The 18333-nt window shown below is 39.5% G+C and overlaps 1 protein-coding gene across 6 annotated transcripts; it reads right to left on the bottom strand.

The window, feature by feature from the left end:
- Window positions 1–2846: 2846 nt before the first annotated feature.
- Window positions 2847–17731, bottom strand: LOC139754443 (uncharacterized). Of its 6 annotated transcripts, none has more exons than XM_071671734.1 (4): window positions 17530–17731; window positions 10685–11462; window positions 10463–10568; window positions 2847–8657 (listed from the first exon to the last, which is right to left on the bottom strand). In XM_071671734.1, the coding sequence occupies exons 2-4, from the start codon at window positions 11438–11440 to the stop codon at window positions 7849–7851; spliced, it is 1671 nt and encodes a 556-aa protein (XP_071527835.1). In that variant the 5' UTR covers window positions 11441–11462; window positions 17530–17731; the 3' UTR covers window positions 2847–7848. The 6 variants fall into 6 exon arrangements, with proteins under 6 accessions (XP_071527835.1, XP_071527827.1, XP_071527839.1 ...); XM_071671726.1 differs by lacking the exon at window positions 17530–17731 and adding an exon at window positions 17399–17514; XM_071671738.1 differs by lacking the exon at window positions 17530–17731 and adding an exon at window positions 17180–17392.
- Window positions 17732–18333: the final 602 nt, after the last annotated feature.

Raw genomic sequence — 18333 nt, 5'->3', positions numbered from 1 at the left:
CAAACGGCAGTTATAATACAAAACCAATACCATTGTTTCTAGCCCCAGAGCAAGATAAAACAACACATGGCGACGTAAAGGCTGTCAGACATAACACAAACCCGTATTCATAACATATATTACAACGTCAAGGCTGTGTTCATTTAAAGACCAGTATCAAAAAAGCTACTACTACGAGCAAGGAAACCACAGTATCCATATTCCTGGATGAAGAGCAGATCACGCCAAGCACAATCTTCCCTTTTCAACAACTCAAACTTGTATACAAGTTCAACTTGAAATATGTATGACTAATATCTTACCAAGAAAAAAATCTTCCAACAGAAAACAATATATTACCTTCAAATGACGGTTAAATCCTGTGTCCCATGCTTTTCGAGCAAAGTTATATAACAACCTTTACGGTATGGTTGACACGAACACTGGAAACAAACTACCAAGGGCGGGTCCGCAGGGTTAATGTAAAATTGAACGTTTTGGTCATCTGACTTGATTTATTCTTCAGTTGAAGAGCAGTTAAGTTGCAGTAGATGAATTTTTTTGGGGGGGTCTCACACTTTTTCTCTTTACCTTTTCTTGCTTATTTCTTGAATTCATTCCAATTGGCATTTCCGGGATTGTTTTAAGCTATTGGTACATCTTGAGAAATAATTGACACATTAGTCTTCATCAGCGGCGCTGCCCTTGAACCCCTTCTTGGTAATGGAGATAGACGGCCCAAAATAACTGCAAGCACATGAATAACTTCCACCATGCCAAGAGAAGACCGCAGCCTCTCAAAATCTGGTTAATGAATAACTTCCACAATGCCAAGAAACCCCCGCAGCCTCTCAAAATCTGTATACGTGCTAAACAAAACCTCAGATTTTCATTACTGACTTTGAATTTAACAATAACAGCGATGGATTATAGAATAAAAGAAAATCACGTTCATCCACTTCTCAAAAATAAGGGAACTCAGAAATTCAACTACTGTACTTCATCACTTAAATGTCTAAGCCGTAGTGCGTTTTGAGGATTCGTTGGTCAAATTGGGAAGTTGTTGACCCGAAACCAATGATGGCTGGTGTAATGAAGACCACGTGGGAGAACTCACAATAACACAGGTGTGGGCCACGCCCGGAGAATTATTGTCAGTAAAAGAATAAGTGTCTAACGCAGAAACTGGGGACGAATTATTGAATAAGTTGATAAAAAGGCTGTGAAACCCAAGACGTAGACTGAAAGTTGATACAGAAAACTTGAAGTGATGTATGGCGTTTGACAGATGATGTCCGACATGGTAGGGCATGGCCTTTTTTTTTTTTTTTCAAGGGGGGTTGGCTATAGTTTCATGGTCAACCTGTCATCTGGTGGTAGGTCTTGTGTTAAACGAGGGAGTCAAGCGTTGGCTGGCATTGCAGCTTTCCTGCGGAGCTACTGTGTTGCTCTGTACACGACCCCAGCCTGCCAGAGTATTCCGCCCCAGCACACAGCTTGACAACAGCTCCCATCCAAGTCAGGTATAAAAGTGAAACAAAAAAGGGTTACGAATACATTCGCCTCCTTGACCAGCATGTATAGGGCGTCATTTATTTCCCCCCACAGACAGAATAATTGAACAATACTGGAAATTAATTATTTTGAACTGCTCTTCTTATTTATGTAACACTTACAAAACTTATCATTCATGCATCCACATCATCGATCGCTTTCCTTCCAGAGTAATGTACCCCAAGGGGCCCAACACACAGGGCGTCCCTGCTGCCTTATGAGCCTGTGGGGCTCGAATGTGGACCCCAGTTTTACATTAATAACTACCATTTATACGAGAATGTCTTTTGTAATGTCAAAGTCTGATGAAGGTTGGCAGGAATTAAGCATGTGTAAAGTCACCTTTAGCAAAGTTTGCATCATCATAGGATGATTAGGAATACAATCTTAATGAATTTCATGCTCCAAAGGAGCCGTTCATTTTCTTGCTAATGGTCGCAATTCAGCATTAAAGCCCCACGAATCCTGTAATAAGTCTTACGGAGTTGCATATATAATTATTATAATTGATTGCCGTTTCCCGTATTAGAGAGGGAAGGCCGGGAGCAGTACAAGAAAGGCCACATCCACTCATGTGTAATGCAACGAAATCACAGGTCACTATCTACAGCGAGGACTCACAAACATTTCTATGGTTTAATCCGGATGCTTTATATGCCTTTGTTCATTCTATGCCACATCATCCCAACTTACTCAATCCCTTGCACTCCTTTCACCTTCCTGTATGTTCAGACCCCAGTTACTTAAAATATTTTTCATTCCAATTTGGTCTCCCTGTTCCTTCTTGCTTCTGACACATTTATCCTCCCTGCCAAGTTCTCCTCACTCATTCTCTCCTTATGTACAAACCATTTCAGCACACTCAGCAACTCTTTGCATTGCTACACCTTATTCTTACCTTTTCATTTATTTGATCAAACCGTATATTATCCTTTAACATTTCATTTCCATCTCAGTCACCCTCCTCAACACAGCCTTATCTACAGACCATACCTTGTATTCATACTATATTGCTGGGACAACTATACCTTCAAACATACCTACTTTGCCCTCCCAGTTAATGATATCTCCATGAATTCTTCAGTGCGTCCAGAACTTTTGCCCCCAGACTCACTTTATGAGTCACTCTCGCTTCCACGATTCACTTCACTGCCACATCCTCTTCCAAGAATCTTGAAACTTCATCTCTAATTTTCTTTCCATTCAAACTCACCCTCCAACTAACCCATACCTCAACCCTGATAAATTTAATAACCTTGCTTTTATTAACATATCTATGACGTTCAAATCTGTGGGTAAATAAAATGATGGCATGTCTTAGAAATATTTTATTGAAAAATCTTATTTAGAAACTGTTGTAGAAAAATACAAGAAATCTAATAGCATAGGAGTCTACAGATCAGTCCCTGTGGCATATGGAAGTACTTTAACTTCTGGCTTATAATTTTAGTAAACTTTATATAAAATCATTTTGTCCCATGCAAAGCAATGAAGCAGAAAATGTCAAAGCAACTTCAAAGAATCCTCATCACATACACATTTTCTATTTGTTAAAGATGCGGTTACTTTAAAGTACCATCTGCTCCACTGCTAATGCTCGAGGATAATAAAATATTAACAACACTATGGATACAGCCAGACAAAATACAAGACACAAGTATTATCACAGGGCATGGAATGGTGCATTATGTTTCTCCAAAATGATAACATGGAATGTGTTCAAGCGTAGAAAAGCTACCTTTTATCACAGTTTTTATCGGATCTTAAGTACACATCAGATCATAATGTTTCCAACTGAGAGCAACAAAGCAAAATGTAATACAAAAATTACTACTGTACTTTCATAACACGAGATAGTTACACTTACATACACAAGGCAAAAGTTGACATTTTCAAGGCCTAGCTCATTCTAGCCATGACTGATGGCAAGGATACATACAGCAGACTTAGAACAATACACTCACATCTGTACTACACATCATTTAAACAAGGATTCATTGCAGTGACTTTCAATGCCCCTTCATCAAAGACATGCAGTCAACATACATTAATTTTTTAGCATGGCTTGTAACCCCCCTAAAAAATAAATAAATAAATAAAAAAAGTAATTACAACTTAATAGCAATAGACATGGCTACCAGCTACAACAGGTACCAACATAAGGCTAAGCAAAGACAGATGCCACTAACATGTAGTACTCTTAGGCATAATATGTAAATACATGAGATCGCTAACCTTTAACTTAACTTAGTAATGCCATCATTTTAATACATAAAATGAGAGGTTATTTGCACTTCCTCACACAAGCTGCCTCTTTGTTACTAAATGAGTGAACCGAACATATGAGCAAGAGGATAACTGCCAACAGCACTTACATTACCAACACTTCAGATCAGCCACCCACTCTGTAACCTGTGTTAATCATCTTCAAAAATATGTCTGCTATTTATGTAAATATAATTTCACCACGGCTTAACACTAATATTCTATTATTCCATATACTAAAAATAATAATAATAATAATAATAATAATAATAGCATTAATTACAGTAGTAATGATAATAAACCAAATAATAAAAATCAAATTCTACATAATCATCCTTCAGGTTTACTATATTGGGTAGTAACGAGGCATTGGCAAATCAGACACATGGGTATTACAACTAAACAAAATGAACATTTCAAAATGACTAATCAAATTCCCTAGCAATAGTGTAAAGTCCAGGAGATGGAGCATTTTGAATGCATTCATCACAGCCATTTCAAGTTGCATCATCACACTGTCTTCTGTATAGAAAATAACTGGATCACAGCTGCCACTATTCCTACATATTCCTCCCATTACGAATATGAGAAATCATCACAGCAGCAGCATTGAACCACTGGTATTCAAGTGCATTAATGAGTTTTATTCATACTAACTATAGGAACGAGAGCTTTGCACAACTCATATAATAGGCTCAAAGTGGTCAGATACACACTACATGGAAGATAACCACAAATCTGAAACATTAACTCTCCTGTCACTTCAAGAGAAGCCATCGTCATTGGTTTAACAAACACCTAAAAAAAATTAAATTACTGACCAAAATTGCCTGCAAAATCCTATTAGTTTTAGTATATGACGCCTACATCTATGGATAGCTGAGCAACTACAGGTACAAGTGAGTCCCACAACCAAGAGAAAGATTGAAGACAGTTCTTTGCTCAGTAAAGACTGGAAATGGCCAATTTCCAAGCCATCCTTCAAAAAATTTAGTAAAACTACACCATTCATTTAGCAGGCCAACACCAAGAGAGAAAATAAGATTACTACGGACAAATATATATATCTTTCTTTCAAACTATTCGCCATTTCCCGCATTAGCGAGGTAGCGTTAAGAACAGAGGACTGGGCCTTTGAGGGAATATCCTCACCTGGCCCCCTTCTCTGGTCCTTCTTTCGGAAAATTAAAAATATATATATATATATATTATCCCTGGGGATATGGGAGAAGGAACACTTCCCACGTATTCCTGCGTGTCGTAAAAGGCAACTTAAAGGGGAGGGTGCGGGGGGCTGGAAATCCTTCCCTCCCGTTTATAATTTTCCAAAAGAAGGAACGGAGAGGTGGGCCAAGTGAGGATATACCCTCAAAGGCTCACTCCTCTGTTCTTAATGCTCCCTCACTACTGCGGGAGAAGGCGAATATGTATGGAAAAAAAAAAATATATATATATATATATATAAGTTGGGAGGTAAGTCTGAATGGAGAAAAACTGGAGGAAGTGAAGTTTTTAGATATCTGGGAGTGGATTTAGCAGAGGATGGAACCATGGAAGTAAAAGCGAGTCACAGGGTGAGGGAGGGGGCGAAGGTTCAGAGAGAGTTGAAGAATGTGTGGAAGGTGAGAATGTTATCTTGCAGAGCAAAAATGGGTATGTTTGAAGGAATAGTGTTTCCAACAATGTTATATGGTTGTGAGGCATGGGCTATAGATAGGGTTGTGTGGAGGAGGGTGGATGTGTTGGAAATTAAATGTTTGAGGACAATATGTGGTGTGAGGGGGTTTGATCGAGTAAATAATGAAAGGGTAAGAAAGATGTGTGGTAATAAAAAGAGTGTGGTTGAGAGAGCAGAAGAGGGTGTGTTGAAATGGTTTGTCAGTTAGAAAGAATGAATGAGGAAAGATTGACAAAGAGGATTTACGTGTCAGAGGTGGAAGGAACAAGAAGTGGAAGACCAAATTGGAGGTGGAAGGATAGAATGAAAAAGATTTTGAGTAATTAGGGCCTGAGCATACAGGAGGGTGAAAGGCATGCAAGGAATAGAGTAAACTGGAACGATGTAGTATACCGGGGTCGATGTGCTGTTAATGGATTGAACCAGGGCATGTGAAACGTCTGGGGTAAACCATGGAAAGTTTTGTGGGGCCTGGATGTGGAAAGGGAGCTGTGGTTTCGGTGCATTACACATGACAGCTAGAGTGAGTATGAACGAATGTGGCCTTTGTCGTCTTTTCCCAGCGCTACCTTGCATGTGTGCGTGGGGGGAGGGAGGTGCCATTTCATGTGTGGCGGGGTGGCAACGGGAATGGATGAAGGCAGCAAGTATGAATATGTATGTATATATATATGTATATGTCTGTGTATGTATATGTATGTGTACATTGAAATGCATAGGTATATATGTACCTGTGTGGGCGTTTATATACAAACATGTGTATGTGGGTGGGTTAGGCCAGTCTTTTATCTGTTTCCTTGAGCTACCTCGCTGACAAGGGAGACAGTATGTGGGTTGGTTAGGCCAGTCTGTTATCTGTTTCCTTGAGCTACCTCGCTAACACGGGAGACAGCAACTAAGTATTATAAAGAAAATAAATATATATACATATATATTACTTTTCTATCATACTTTGTAGCTGTCTCCCGCGTCAGCGAGGTAGCGCAAGGAAACTGACGAAAGAATGGCCCAACCCACACACATACACATGTATATACATACACGTCCGCACATGCACACATGTATATCTATACATATATATACATACATAGACATATACATATATACACTTTTTCTTTCTTTCAAACTATTCGCCATTTCCCGCATTAGCGAGGTAGCGTTAAGAACAGAGGACTGGGCCTTTGAGGGAATACCCTCACCTGGCCTAATTCTCTGTTCCTTCTTTTGGAAAATTAAAAAAAAAAAAAAAAAAAAAAAAAAAAAAACCGAGAGGGGAGGATTTCCAGCCCCCCGCTCCCTCCCCTTTTAGTCGCCTTCTACGACACGCAGGGAATACGTGGGAAGTACTCTTAATCCCTATACACATGTATATATATACAGTGAAAGGCATGCAAGGTATACCCCGGTTGACGTGCTGTCAATGGATTGAACTAGGGTCTGTGAAACGTCTGGGGTAAACCATGGAAAGTTTTGTAGGGCCTGGATGTGGAAAGGAAGCTGTGGTTTTGGTGCATTATACATGACAGCTAAATTACATGAAGCTAGAACTGCCTTCTACTGAGAGGAAAATGTTCTAGTCCATCACCTTGTGAAACATGAACAGAAAAATAAGTACATAATTATAATATTGACTACTACACTTACCATACAGCTGTTGGAATGGAGGATGTGAACATTAGTAATGTCACCTTTGCTCCCCCACACTCGAGTAAGATGGTAAAGTTCAGGAAAGCAGTGAACTTACCCTAGAGAGCAACTTGAGAAGGCCAAAATGTGCAAATTGAGTATGATTATTAGTAAAAAAAAAAAAAAAATAAATAAAAATAAAGTACCAAATGTTATCACAGTTTTTTGAGACTTCAATGTTATAAAAACTCAACCCTCCCACCTTCAAAATGGCAATATCATTTAGCTGTTCTTTACTTAGTCTGAGCGAGATTTCAGTACAGACCAAAAACACTGCTTGACAAACAAAAAAAAATGCATTTAAGTACTTAGGCATAAAGAAATTTTGTGAGGCCATTATATACATCATAATTTCATTAAAGTCATCCAGAATTATATATAAAACATACTGGTGTCCTTGTATGAAAATTTTTCTCTTGCATCTTGAGATGAAAGCAGATAATACTGAGATTCAGTTTAGGCTATTTAGCATAAAAAAATATGCAATATCATAATCAAGGAGATATGCTTTGGCTGAAGGATATCCCCATCCAATTAAATATATGTTTACACTGTACATAAAACCTTAAACCTAATGGAATGTTGCATGGAATGGTTAGTTGCAGTTGGCACTGGGCTCTAAATTTAGCCCACGGTGGAAGTTCTTTTCCACTACCTTTATTCAAGACACATGGCAAATCATTCTGCTAATCAGCTGAGATATTGTGAGCAACAAGAGCCAAAGCTGCCTCGGAAACATTTCTATTATCATCCACAGTTGGCTTTACTTCCTTAACCTGACCTTTCCGTAATGCCTCAGCAACCTCTTCTGGATTGGGATTATCACCCTGTTGTGCAACAAGTTTCAAATAGTTAAGGTAGACATCATAATTATTTGTTGCTGCTAGGTTGAGCAATGAAAAATAGCTGTTGTTTGGAGCCATTACCCCATCACCTTTTTTACACTTAATCTTCCCATCTTTCGGTGCTATTAGGACAGGTTTTTCCGATTTAACTTTACAAGGTGTAGCACAAGAATCAGAGTCAGATACTGGAAGTATCAATGGAGGGGCAGCATCACCAACAGCAAAAGTAGCATTGAGATAACGATCAGCTGCATTTTCTTTAGCAGATGGAATTCCTCTACTTTTACGCACAGCAGACAACCTCCTGAAGAAGGTCCTACGTGGGATGCGGTACTTTGATATAGCTTTGGCAGGAGTCAAGTGACCCAAGAGGACAGCTTCAATACCTTCCTCCAGGTCTAGGTGAGTGTATGTTCTTTCACATGTCTTTCCACCAATGCTACCATTTCGATCCTTTGTTGACAAACTATCCACTGGGTTTTGGTGTAGCTGCTGAAATGGTTGAGATGGGTCATGCACTTCTTGAGACACAGCAGTAGGGATTTCATGAGAAGCAGTGGGAAGTTCATCCTGCTGTGTATCTGATTGTATATCATGTGTTATGCTTTGATGTGATTCCTCATCGTCATGCTCTGTTTCACCCTCTGTACCTTTAAAAAACAAAGAAAAGAATTTTATCTATACATTAACTTTCAACTTCATCACAGAGAAACTATTTATCTTATTTATTATACTCTGTCACTGTCTCCCGCGTTAGCGAGTTAGCGCAAGAAAACAGGCAAAAGAATGGCCCAACCCCACCCACATACACATGTATATACGTACACATCCACACATGCACATATACATACCTATACATCTCTATGTATACATATATTTATACACACACAGGCATATACATATATACACATGTACATAAATCATATTTTTAGTTAGGATGGAGGCAATGGCAGCAGAATCTGACAGAAACCACAAGTAATATTTACAGAGCGTGTCAAACAGTGAAATACAGTATGGCAGGAATAAAGGAGACAGTGAAGGAAAGGGAGGATAGAATATTCAAATTATTCTATGTAATATTTCAAAAAGCACAAAAAGAAGGTACACACCAAAGGACTGGATGGATACTGATTACACCAGAGGATGAGATGGAAATGAAATGTTTGAGACCAATGTGTAGCAAGAAGAGGGTTCATCACATATAATAGTATAGGAGAGATGTATGCTTGTAAAGAGAGGTATTAGTGAGAGCTGAGGAGTGTGCTGAAATGATCTGAATGCATGGAGAGGATGCATGAGGAGACTGCCTAAAAGGGTATGCATGTTGGAAGAGGAAGGACGTTAAGAAGAGGGAGACAAGAAAAGGTGGAAGGATGGAGTGAAAGATGCTTTGAGTGGTCTGGGCCAAAACATGCAGGAAGGTGTGAGGCACACATGGGTTAGAGTGAACTGGAGCACTGTGGTACATAGGAGGGTAGCATGCTATGAATGGGTTGAACAAAGGCATATGATGCATCAAGGGATACCATGAATAGGTCTGCAGGGCTCGGCTGTGGACAAAGTGGCTCTGATTTCAGTGTATTATACATAAGTTAGTGAGTGGATGTAAACAAATGACGGCATTCTTTGTCTGTTCCTGGCTCTATATTGCGATGTGGGAAATAGTGAACACATGAAAAAAATGAGCATCATTACTACCAAACAATTGTGCAGATGTACTAACAGTAAAACAATACATGCAACAAGACATGGGGTAAAGCCTGAAGGGATGAATGAAGAATTATAAAGGGGGTCTATGGGTTATGGGAGTCAGACTAGAAGTGTGTGGCAAACATAGCACGGTGATCCAAAACAAATTCATTCCTATATACCCGTGACAGGTGCACTACATCTCCTTAAGGAAATGACATTCCATAAAACATCATGTAACCTAGTAACACAATGGCCACATAAAAATGAACATAAGGCAGGGTAACAATGATATTTTACAGGCAAAGCGTGCTAAAGGACCTTAAACTGCTGGTAAACAGGTATGAATTGTGTGAGACAAAGGCATTCCCCTTCACATCTTTTTATTATTAACACAGTCCATTCTCTAGCTGTCCTGTGCAATGTACTGGAACCACTGACCCCTATCCATAACCAGGCCCCACAGACCATTCCATGGTTTCCCCCCCGCTTCTGTCCAGTGTACATCCCAGAATTCCAATTCACTCTATCTCATGCACACCTTTCATCCTCCTGTATGTTCAAGCCCGAACAGTCAAAATCTCTACTATATCCTCCCATCTAGAGCTTGGTTCCCCCCTCGTCTCCTTTACTTCAGACAAACATATTCTCTCAAACTCTCCTCACTCATTCTCTCCACATACATAGATCTATCATTTCTAATAATTCTTTATGTGTATTACCACTTAGGAGAACAAAGAGAATACAAATAATTTAGGACACATACCTACTGAATTTGGATCGCAATCACCACAATTCATTGGTGACTGGCCAGCAGACTCATCTATCTGAAGCTCTCCATCAGTCTCATCAGCAGCTTCCTGCTTTAGTGCCTGAAAAATATGTTATCTTTATAGAACACTAAAGACATACATAGGTATAAATGTGAAAGATATATCAAAATTTCAAATTTAGCACATTCATCAAATAATCAAAGATAGGTTCGTACTTCAGGTGGTATTGGTGTAAATGATGGTGAGGGTTGAGATGCTTTGCTTGTTGGTGGGTCATCCAAAGGGGCCGGTATTGTTGAAGGCACTGAAGGTGTGTGATCATCAGGACGGGGTCGCTTCTTCTGCGGCCCAGGGCTTGTGTTGGAGCCCTCAGCTCGTTTAACACTTCCTCCAGAAGGAATATGCTTCACCACTCCTATGCCTGTTTTTCCTGCACTAAAGCCACTTCTACTAGTTGTCATTCTTGGCTGAACAATGGCAGTGGTTGGTACTGTTACTGCTCCTAATGTATTAACAACTGCATTAGAGGCTTGGATATTGCAGGGGGCATGTTCCAGGAGAGGAATACACCGTTCCAGTAGCTGGCGCCTGGTGAAGCTACTGATTGCAGCTGAATCTGCGAGTCCCTTTACCCTGAGTGTTTCTGCAACTTTTAGAAGAGCTGCTAGCTGTTCTTGGCTTACATTAACTTCTCCCCGATACATAAACGTCACAAGTGCCTCAACTGCTGAGTAAGGCAAGTCATGCAGTAAGATCAATGGGTGTGGATGACTGCTATGATCTCGTAGGATTTGTTCAAAGTAAGAAGAACATGCTGAAAGTACCACTTTGTGGCAATCCAACCTTCGACCCTCCACCACCAAGCTAACATCCACAAATGTTCCTGCTATCCAGAGCTTGTGGAAAACATGATGCAGTGTTGACTGGTAGTTGTTCCAACGCAAACAAAACTGCTGCCCAGGATCCATCATTCCTCAACCCTCACCACATAATCTGTAAAAAAAAGGAAAAAGTGTAATCACAAAACTATATTGTTTGCAAAATTAATTCTTTCAGTACAACCACATCATCAGAAAATACTAGAAATGAATAACATCTTACTACAAAGGCACACTTAAATATAAAAAAATCTTACTTCTTTCACGTAACAGAATCAATGATAAGGAATGGGAAAACAGCCATGTGTGGAGGATCAAGTAAAAACACTACATGCTTTCAGTAGTGGTTTTGTGGGCTAGCCCTTACTTCTGCACAAAGTAATCACTTCCACTAATGACAAAGGCCAACCAGCCAATGACTTATCAATGGGATGTTTTATAATCATCTTATATTTACAAAAATTAGTGTAAAATGGACTTCTCTACACCAGAACCCATTTACAAAGAGCATCATTTTATAACCAAATGAGGATTCTACAACAAATGAAACAATTACATACAAAAGCAACGATACTAAAGTGGCAAAACAAGTCCACCTTCAAATCATATAATCATATGATATAATTAATCTAAAACGTTTCCGAGATATTCGCCATGGACCAAAAGCAACTATGCCAATTATGGGACATTAATAATGTGGAAATGGTTGGCGAAGTAACCACTGCCACAGGATGCTAATTGTACGCTAGAAATTCTGCAGGAAATGGGAAAACAACCCATCTTGTCCTCTAATTGTCTACAGAAGAGGCTACTTACTAAAAAAGAAAATTCAAACTGATATTTTTTCTAAGATGACACTAAGCTAAGGCATAGCTCTCATTTTAATCGAGGCATCTGTGTTATGTTGCTGTTTGGTCATTCAAGCAATTGAAGGCCATGGCTAACAAGCCTACATAACAGCCACAGCTTGACTGGTTTGGTACATTTTGTAAATATTGGCCAATTGCCTTCTTAAACTTCCCATCTGTACATCCCACAGTATTTCTGATGGCAGCAGGCAATATGATAAACAGTTCAGAGGCCCAGATGTTTTCTCTTGTGATACTGCACCTTTTGATTTTGGTGGAAATACTTTGAAGTCTTCCGTGATATGCTTCTCAAGCCAATAGGCTACAACTGAGTGCAGGCTCGGAACAACATTTGGTAAACAATCCAAAATCATACTGAAATTACAACAGCAATATTGTTGATCAATTTCCTCAATTTGCCAAGGAGATACCAATGCACTGCTAAGAAAACTCTCAGTACAAAACTCATTCTATGAACTCAAAAATGAAATGAATGTTTAACAGGCCTAGGAAACGTCTCTTGAAGAGGTTAACTTCACTGCTTCCAATATCTACTTTCTTCCTTTTCATATAATTCCTCTTTACTTTTGTTACTTCATGCTACCACTGCCTTGTTAATCCTCATGACTTTAAAGATATAAATGGCATTCAATTTAAGACAAATTTTTGGGAACTCCAATCGTTATGAACTACATCTGTATCATAAAAACTGGGGATTCTATTGTCCTGAAATGTATCTCTTATGATTTTCTTGTTTGTTAAGTACAGTCGAATGCATTTTTCCTAACCAACTAGTGACCTCTTATATCTCAAATTAATCCCCTCACTCTACACTTTTCCATAGGTTACATCATGCAACAATTAGCATGTCATTATATCTCAATGACATTATATTCGTGGCAACTTGAAAGTTGACAATTCATGAAATACTATAATCTAGCTTCCTTTACGTGGCAGATCTATCATCATTCAACAAACAATTGACTCAAATTTTCCCTTCATTTGCACCAAACCAATGAAGCACCATGAAACCTTAACCTGCTTCCTCAGTACAGTACATGTCTGAGTGTGAGTACATTAACCAAAGCAGATGACACCTCACAAATTCCATCATGGCACTCGCACAGTATTTTACTAAATTAAAACTGATAATCTAATTTTGAAGTACATAACAGTACAAGCGGAGATGTATGATAAATTCAGTGGCATGATGAGTTAAACGATCTAATGGACTTGACCACTTTATGACTTGTCTACCATCAGTCTAAAAATACTAAATATTAATTGAACTAATGAATCCTTTCCCTCTACAAATGATTTCAACCTCCAACACATGTCAATGATGCACTATGTAAGTCACGTATGGCATGAGTGTCCTTTTCTGAAATGTTTCTGTATCAACCAATTTTAGTTTATATGCATACAACAAAATTATTCATTTGCCAATTTCATATCTGGATACTTAGGGAAAGCTTTTTCTTCTGGAGATGATTATTAAAGAAAACTTTGAGCTAACGTGGAGCAACTCTGATCAGCAAAATACAGCATGGATTTTTAAGGCACAGATCATGCCTTATGAACCCCCGTTGAATGTTATCCTAAATAACTGATCAACGAACCATTAATCGTATTTTCCAACTTTTAGGTTCACATGAACATTTCTCACAAACAATCATCCACAACAAGGTTACACATCCAATGAAGTACCTATTGTAGCACTTCCACATGTAATCAAAACATCCAGTTATGTCTACCTTGTTACAGCAAGGCCCCATGTGGGCGCATACGGTATAAATGTTTAAAATACGGTACCTACATATTTCAAATCTTCTTTTACATAATGATGAACTTGGTAGGTCAAGTTAACTTTAGCTGCACAAACAGTCCAACCGCAAAGACTGGAAATTTAATCAAATTCAAATATGCTAACTCATAATTTTTACCTCAACCAAACACACTTTACAACCCAAATTAACACTGCGCTCACTCCAGAGGGGTGGATCGAGAACAACTATCCACTCAAAGCACACAAAAACATCTTCAACAAATGCCCAGAGTTACTGTAGAACTTCCTCTTTTATATACTAGTGTGTGGCTAGATTTCTAATCACAACACCAAGTTGGATTCATCAGACATCAACTTCCCAATCTCCAAACACACCAACCTTATATAAAAAACAAATCATAGAGCTGCATGTCTAATTAAAATCTAATGCGCTGCATAAATAAAATCTGGCATAAGCTCGTCAGATGTTTGTTAATATATTAAACTCATCATCTGGTTGAACCAAAGTGCACATCTGTTGCTAGCATACCTGTCAGATAACATGAGGTATGAAAGCTTTCAGTAAAGCAAGTTTAAGCACTATCCTATAACAGAGTATTCTAGTGTCATAAAATTAACATGCCCCTACCAAAACAAGTGTCACCCATTATGGTAAAGTTCTACAAACACAGGAAAATATGGCCAAAGGATACCTGATTTCAATAATACTAACAGAAATGACTTCAAAAGGGCACCAATATATCAAGATCTAAGAGTGACTCTATGCTGAAATTGTAATATTCATTTGTACACAGAGTTGTAAAAACTGCTACAATAATCTCCCGGGCTAATAAACCCTGAAAATTTAGTGATACTGAAATATTCATCACCCAAAATAGTCATATGAGCACAACCATTCTCTGCAGTAATGACGAAGTCCTGCCATTAGAGGCCATCAATCCTACAATCTGAAAAAGACCTGTATGGGATAAGTATGCTCTTGGGTTATGTATAACGTGTCTCCATTCATAAAACCATTGGCATTGCTATTAGGTTTGGATATTTAGTGATTTTATTCTGCAGTGCAGCAGGTGTAGTGTTTAGAATATGATGACAGCAAAGCATGATTTGAAGCATTACCTCTTAATGAATATTACGTAAGGCAACAGTCACATGGGTTATGTATACCAACGAAAATGTGGGGGTTCAGTAATATAATAGTCTTTAAAAAGACAACAGAACCTATGAAAACTTCACCAAGTAACCAAAAGGTACAGTAAAAATATACTAACAAAACTGGTCTCCTGCTGGGATGACATGGTTGCTTGCTGTGCCTATTTGTTGATATTTGGTAGCAATTATGAAAGATTTACTCGTCAGTGTGGTTGGTATATTTCAACTAGAATATCTAACATAACTCACAACTTCTAAGGTAAGGCAAGGGTTCCACATGTTCTGTTGATCTTTTATTACAAGTGGATTACCTACTTCTACATTTTCCGAAGAATATATTGCCCTCGTACCATTCACCTCATTTATCACTAAGTAAAACAGAATGCTCCTAGCATGCTCTACCACTGACTGTGTATTCTCTAAACCCTACACGAACTCTGCAAAACAAAATTACTCAATATCCACAGGTATAAGCAATGCAAAGCTTAGACTTTTTTCAAAACCAATACATATATCTGTAATATATGGCAACTATTATGTTTTATACTCAGAATGTGATTATTACCATATCTGATCCATGTTTGTCTAATACATGTGGAAGGTTAAAACAGTACCAATCAATAACATATCAGTTACAAAAAGCATCACTAATCATCATAGCACAGTGTTTTGTAACTGTGCAAAGATTGTAGCTAAATTCTGACAGGGCTGTCAATTTTTTGCAAAAAAGCTGAATGTCTTGGTCAAACCTGATACGGGATTTCAACAACTTGGGCAATTTTTGGGCATCTAAACACTTCCAAAATCACAACAAAGAGAGAATTTAATATGAAGTTGTCTCAAGGGGTCTGATTCTTGACCTTGCCCTTGTTAGTCCGGTACAAGGTTATCATAACCAAAAGGTTGATACATCATGCTTGAGTGTGTATGATTGTGTTCAAGGGTCCTTCATAGGTTAAAGGTCTTCTAGCAAGTCTAACATAACCCCTAAAGATACAAGGTAAGGTTTATGGTTCACATGACATAATCAGAATCCTTATATGCCAATGATGACAAACCCGAATTAACGGAAATCTATCTTTTACTATAGTAGATAACTGGTACCAATTATCAGTCAATAAGATGCATTCAAATATTTCATGAGATTATGTACTACCATGATGAGGCAATTAAGAACAACCATCAAAATTAAGGTTAGATTTGGTGTCATAATAGAATTCCAATTACTGAACAACATCTAAACATTTTCACTATCATCCAAAGTTTTTAAAAGCAGCTTATGAACACTCCTGAACACAGCTGCCTTCACTTAGCCCAATGTAAGCTTAAAGACCCTTTGCCGAAATGCAATGATAACCTTATTCACAATATTCTTATAGAATTATGGGATTTACTTACTTACTTGAAATACAAACTGCGTATGTGTAAATAATCCCAAACCCTAACGATAAAGCATATGTAAATCGAGATCCCCGTAATCAACAGGTAGTACAAAACAATATGCCTGGCACTTCAACGCCACAACACGTATACCCATCCCTAAAACTCGAGGGTTTCTTTGGGTCATTCTTGGCTACGTCATGCATCAGAAATGTACAAGCGTGAACAAAGGTGTTGGAGGGCGAGGAGAGGCTGTGTGCCCATGTCCTGAGTCACGCCACCACGACCCCCGCCGCCCAGCACCTGGCCCTCACGGCACCAACCACCGCCTCACTACCTCTCTTCTCCACACCACAACACTTATTTCATACCAGTGTTCAAAATACACCCATCAACCGTAATTCATTCAACAGACGATCCACTTGGGCAATGTCTTTAGCTCGGCAACCGGTAAAAAACCGGGTAAAATCTAATTTCCAACTTTCCAGCACTTCTGGCAACTTCCCACCTGGAACGGCTGGATGGCGAGTCACTCGAAGTGGCGCTGACACAACACCCTCTTCCTCGCCTCTAATATCTTTTCTAAAGATCACTGCACGTTCTTACGGATCACAGTTACACTTCACACATGTCCATGCACCTAAGAGAAGCAAAATCAGCAATCACCTTCGTCTATCAATTTAAACCGAACTACAATTACCCGAGTCCTGACGGTCCCGGTGTCCACAAACAAAAGTTGTGTTCCAATAATGTCCACGCGAATGTTTACGTATGGACAGAACCCAGTCCAGGACAACACCAATACCCACAGGTGTCCGTTGACACACCAAGAGCACGAATACACTTAAGGGACGGCACTTTGTGAGTGTTTCCGAGTGAACTGACCAGTGCGATGTTTGCAGGAGAAGTGATGATCGGCGTGTGAGTGGAGGCGGGTGGCACGCAGCCACGCATGGCACTGCTGGTCCTGCCCGCGTACACCACCAACCCGCACCGCCCGTCCTCGCCTCACTTACCTCCTTCTACCGCAACACTTTACTCAAGTGTCATCCTCTTAAACCGATGATATATGTACTTTGTCAATGGGGTGTCCGTACCGCCGTGGTAATACAGTCTGTAAATGCGTCCCGTTGATGTTACGGGCGTTTGAAAGATGGGGACGTGAGCGAAAACTGAAGGTGATCGAAGATTAAGGAGAGCGTATGGCTTCCCGAGGCGCGGGGGGACGCGTCCTGGCCTGCGGGCATGAGGGATACTAGCCCGCACCTGGGCTACACACGCTCCCTCCCAGATGTCTCTCCACCACCTTTGCTTTTGTGATGTAGCTGTGCTTCTTGTGGCCGTGGGCGTGCAATAAAGAATCATACGAGACTCCGTCGAGAGACGTATCTGGGATGAGTTTCTTGATCTACCTAACAATGCTTGGGAACATGGTAACTGTTTATTATACAATTCCACCGGATAACACTCCTTTACACAATAAAGTGATTCTTCCTTAGAATTTTGAGTTTACAGGCAACTATTCTGCGGTACGCATCAACGAGGAAAGCATCAGACATTTCCATGGGTGGTGTCGATGGTATTAAGTAAGTAATCATCCATGACAGGACAAGTGAAGACATCGTGGAAGACATCTTGGAAGGCAAGTTGGTGAAGACAGCGAGAGGGAGGAGGGCGCGGCCGCTAGTGTTCACCTGCCTGGCCGGACACACACACACACGTGGCAGCAACGCACCTTCGTGACACCTCCCTGCCCTCTACATCCTTCATGGATCCATAACGTAAACCAAATTCTAGAGACAGTCCCGATGCCCGACGCA

This window comes from Panulirus ornatus, chromosome 2, assembly GCF_036320965.1.
Source record: "Panulirus ornatus isolate Po-2019 chromosome 2, ASM3632096v1, whole genome shotgun sequence".
Classification (NCBI taxonomy): domain Eukaryota; kingdom Metazoa; phylum Arthropoda; class Malacostraca; order Decapoda; family Palinuridae; genus Panulirus; species Panulirus ornatus.
This window is presented reverse-complemented; position numbering and strand designations above follow the sequence as displayed.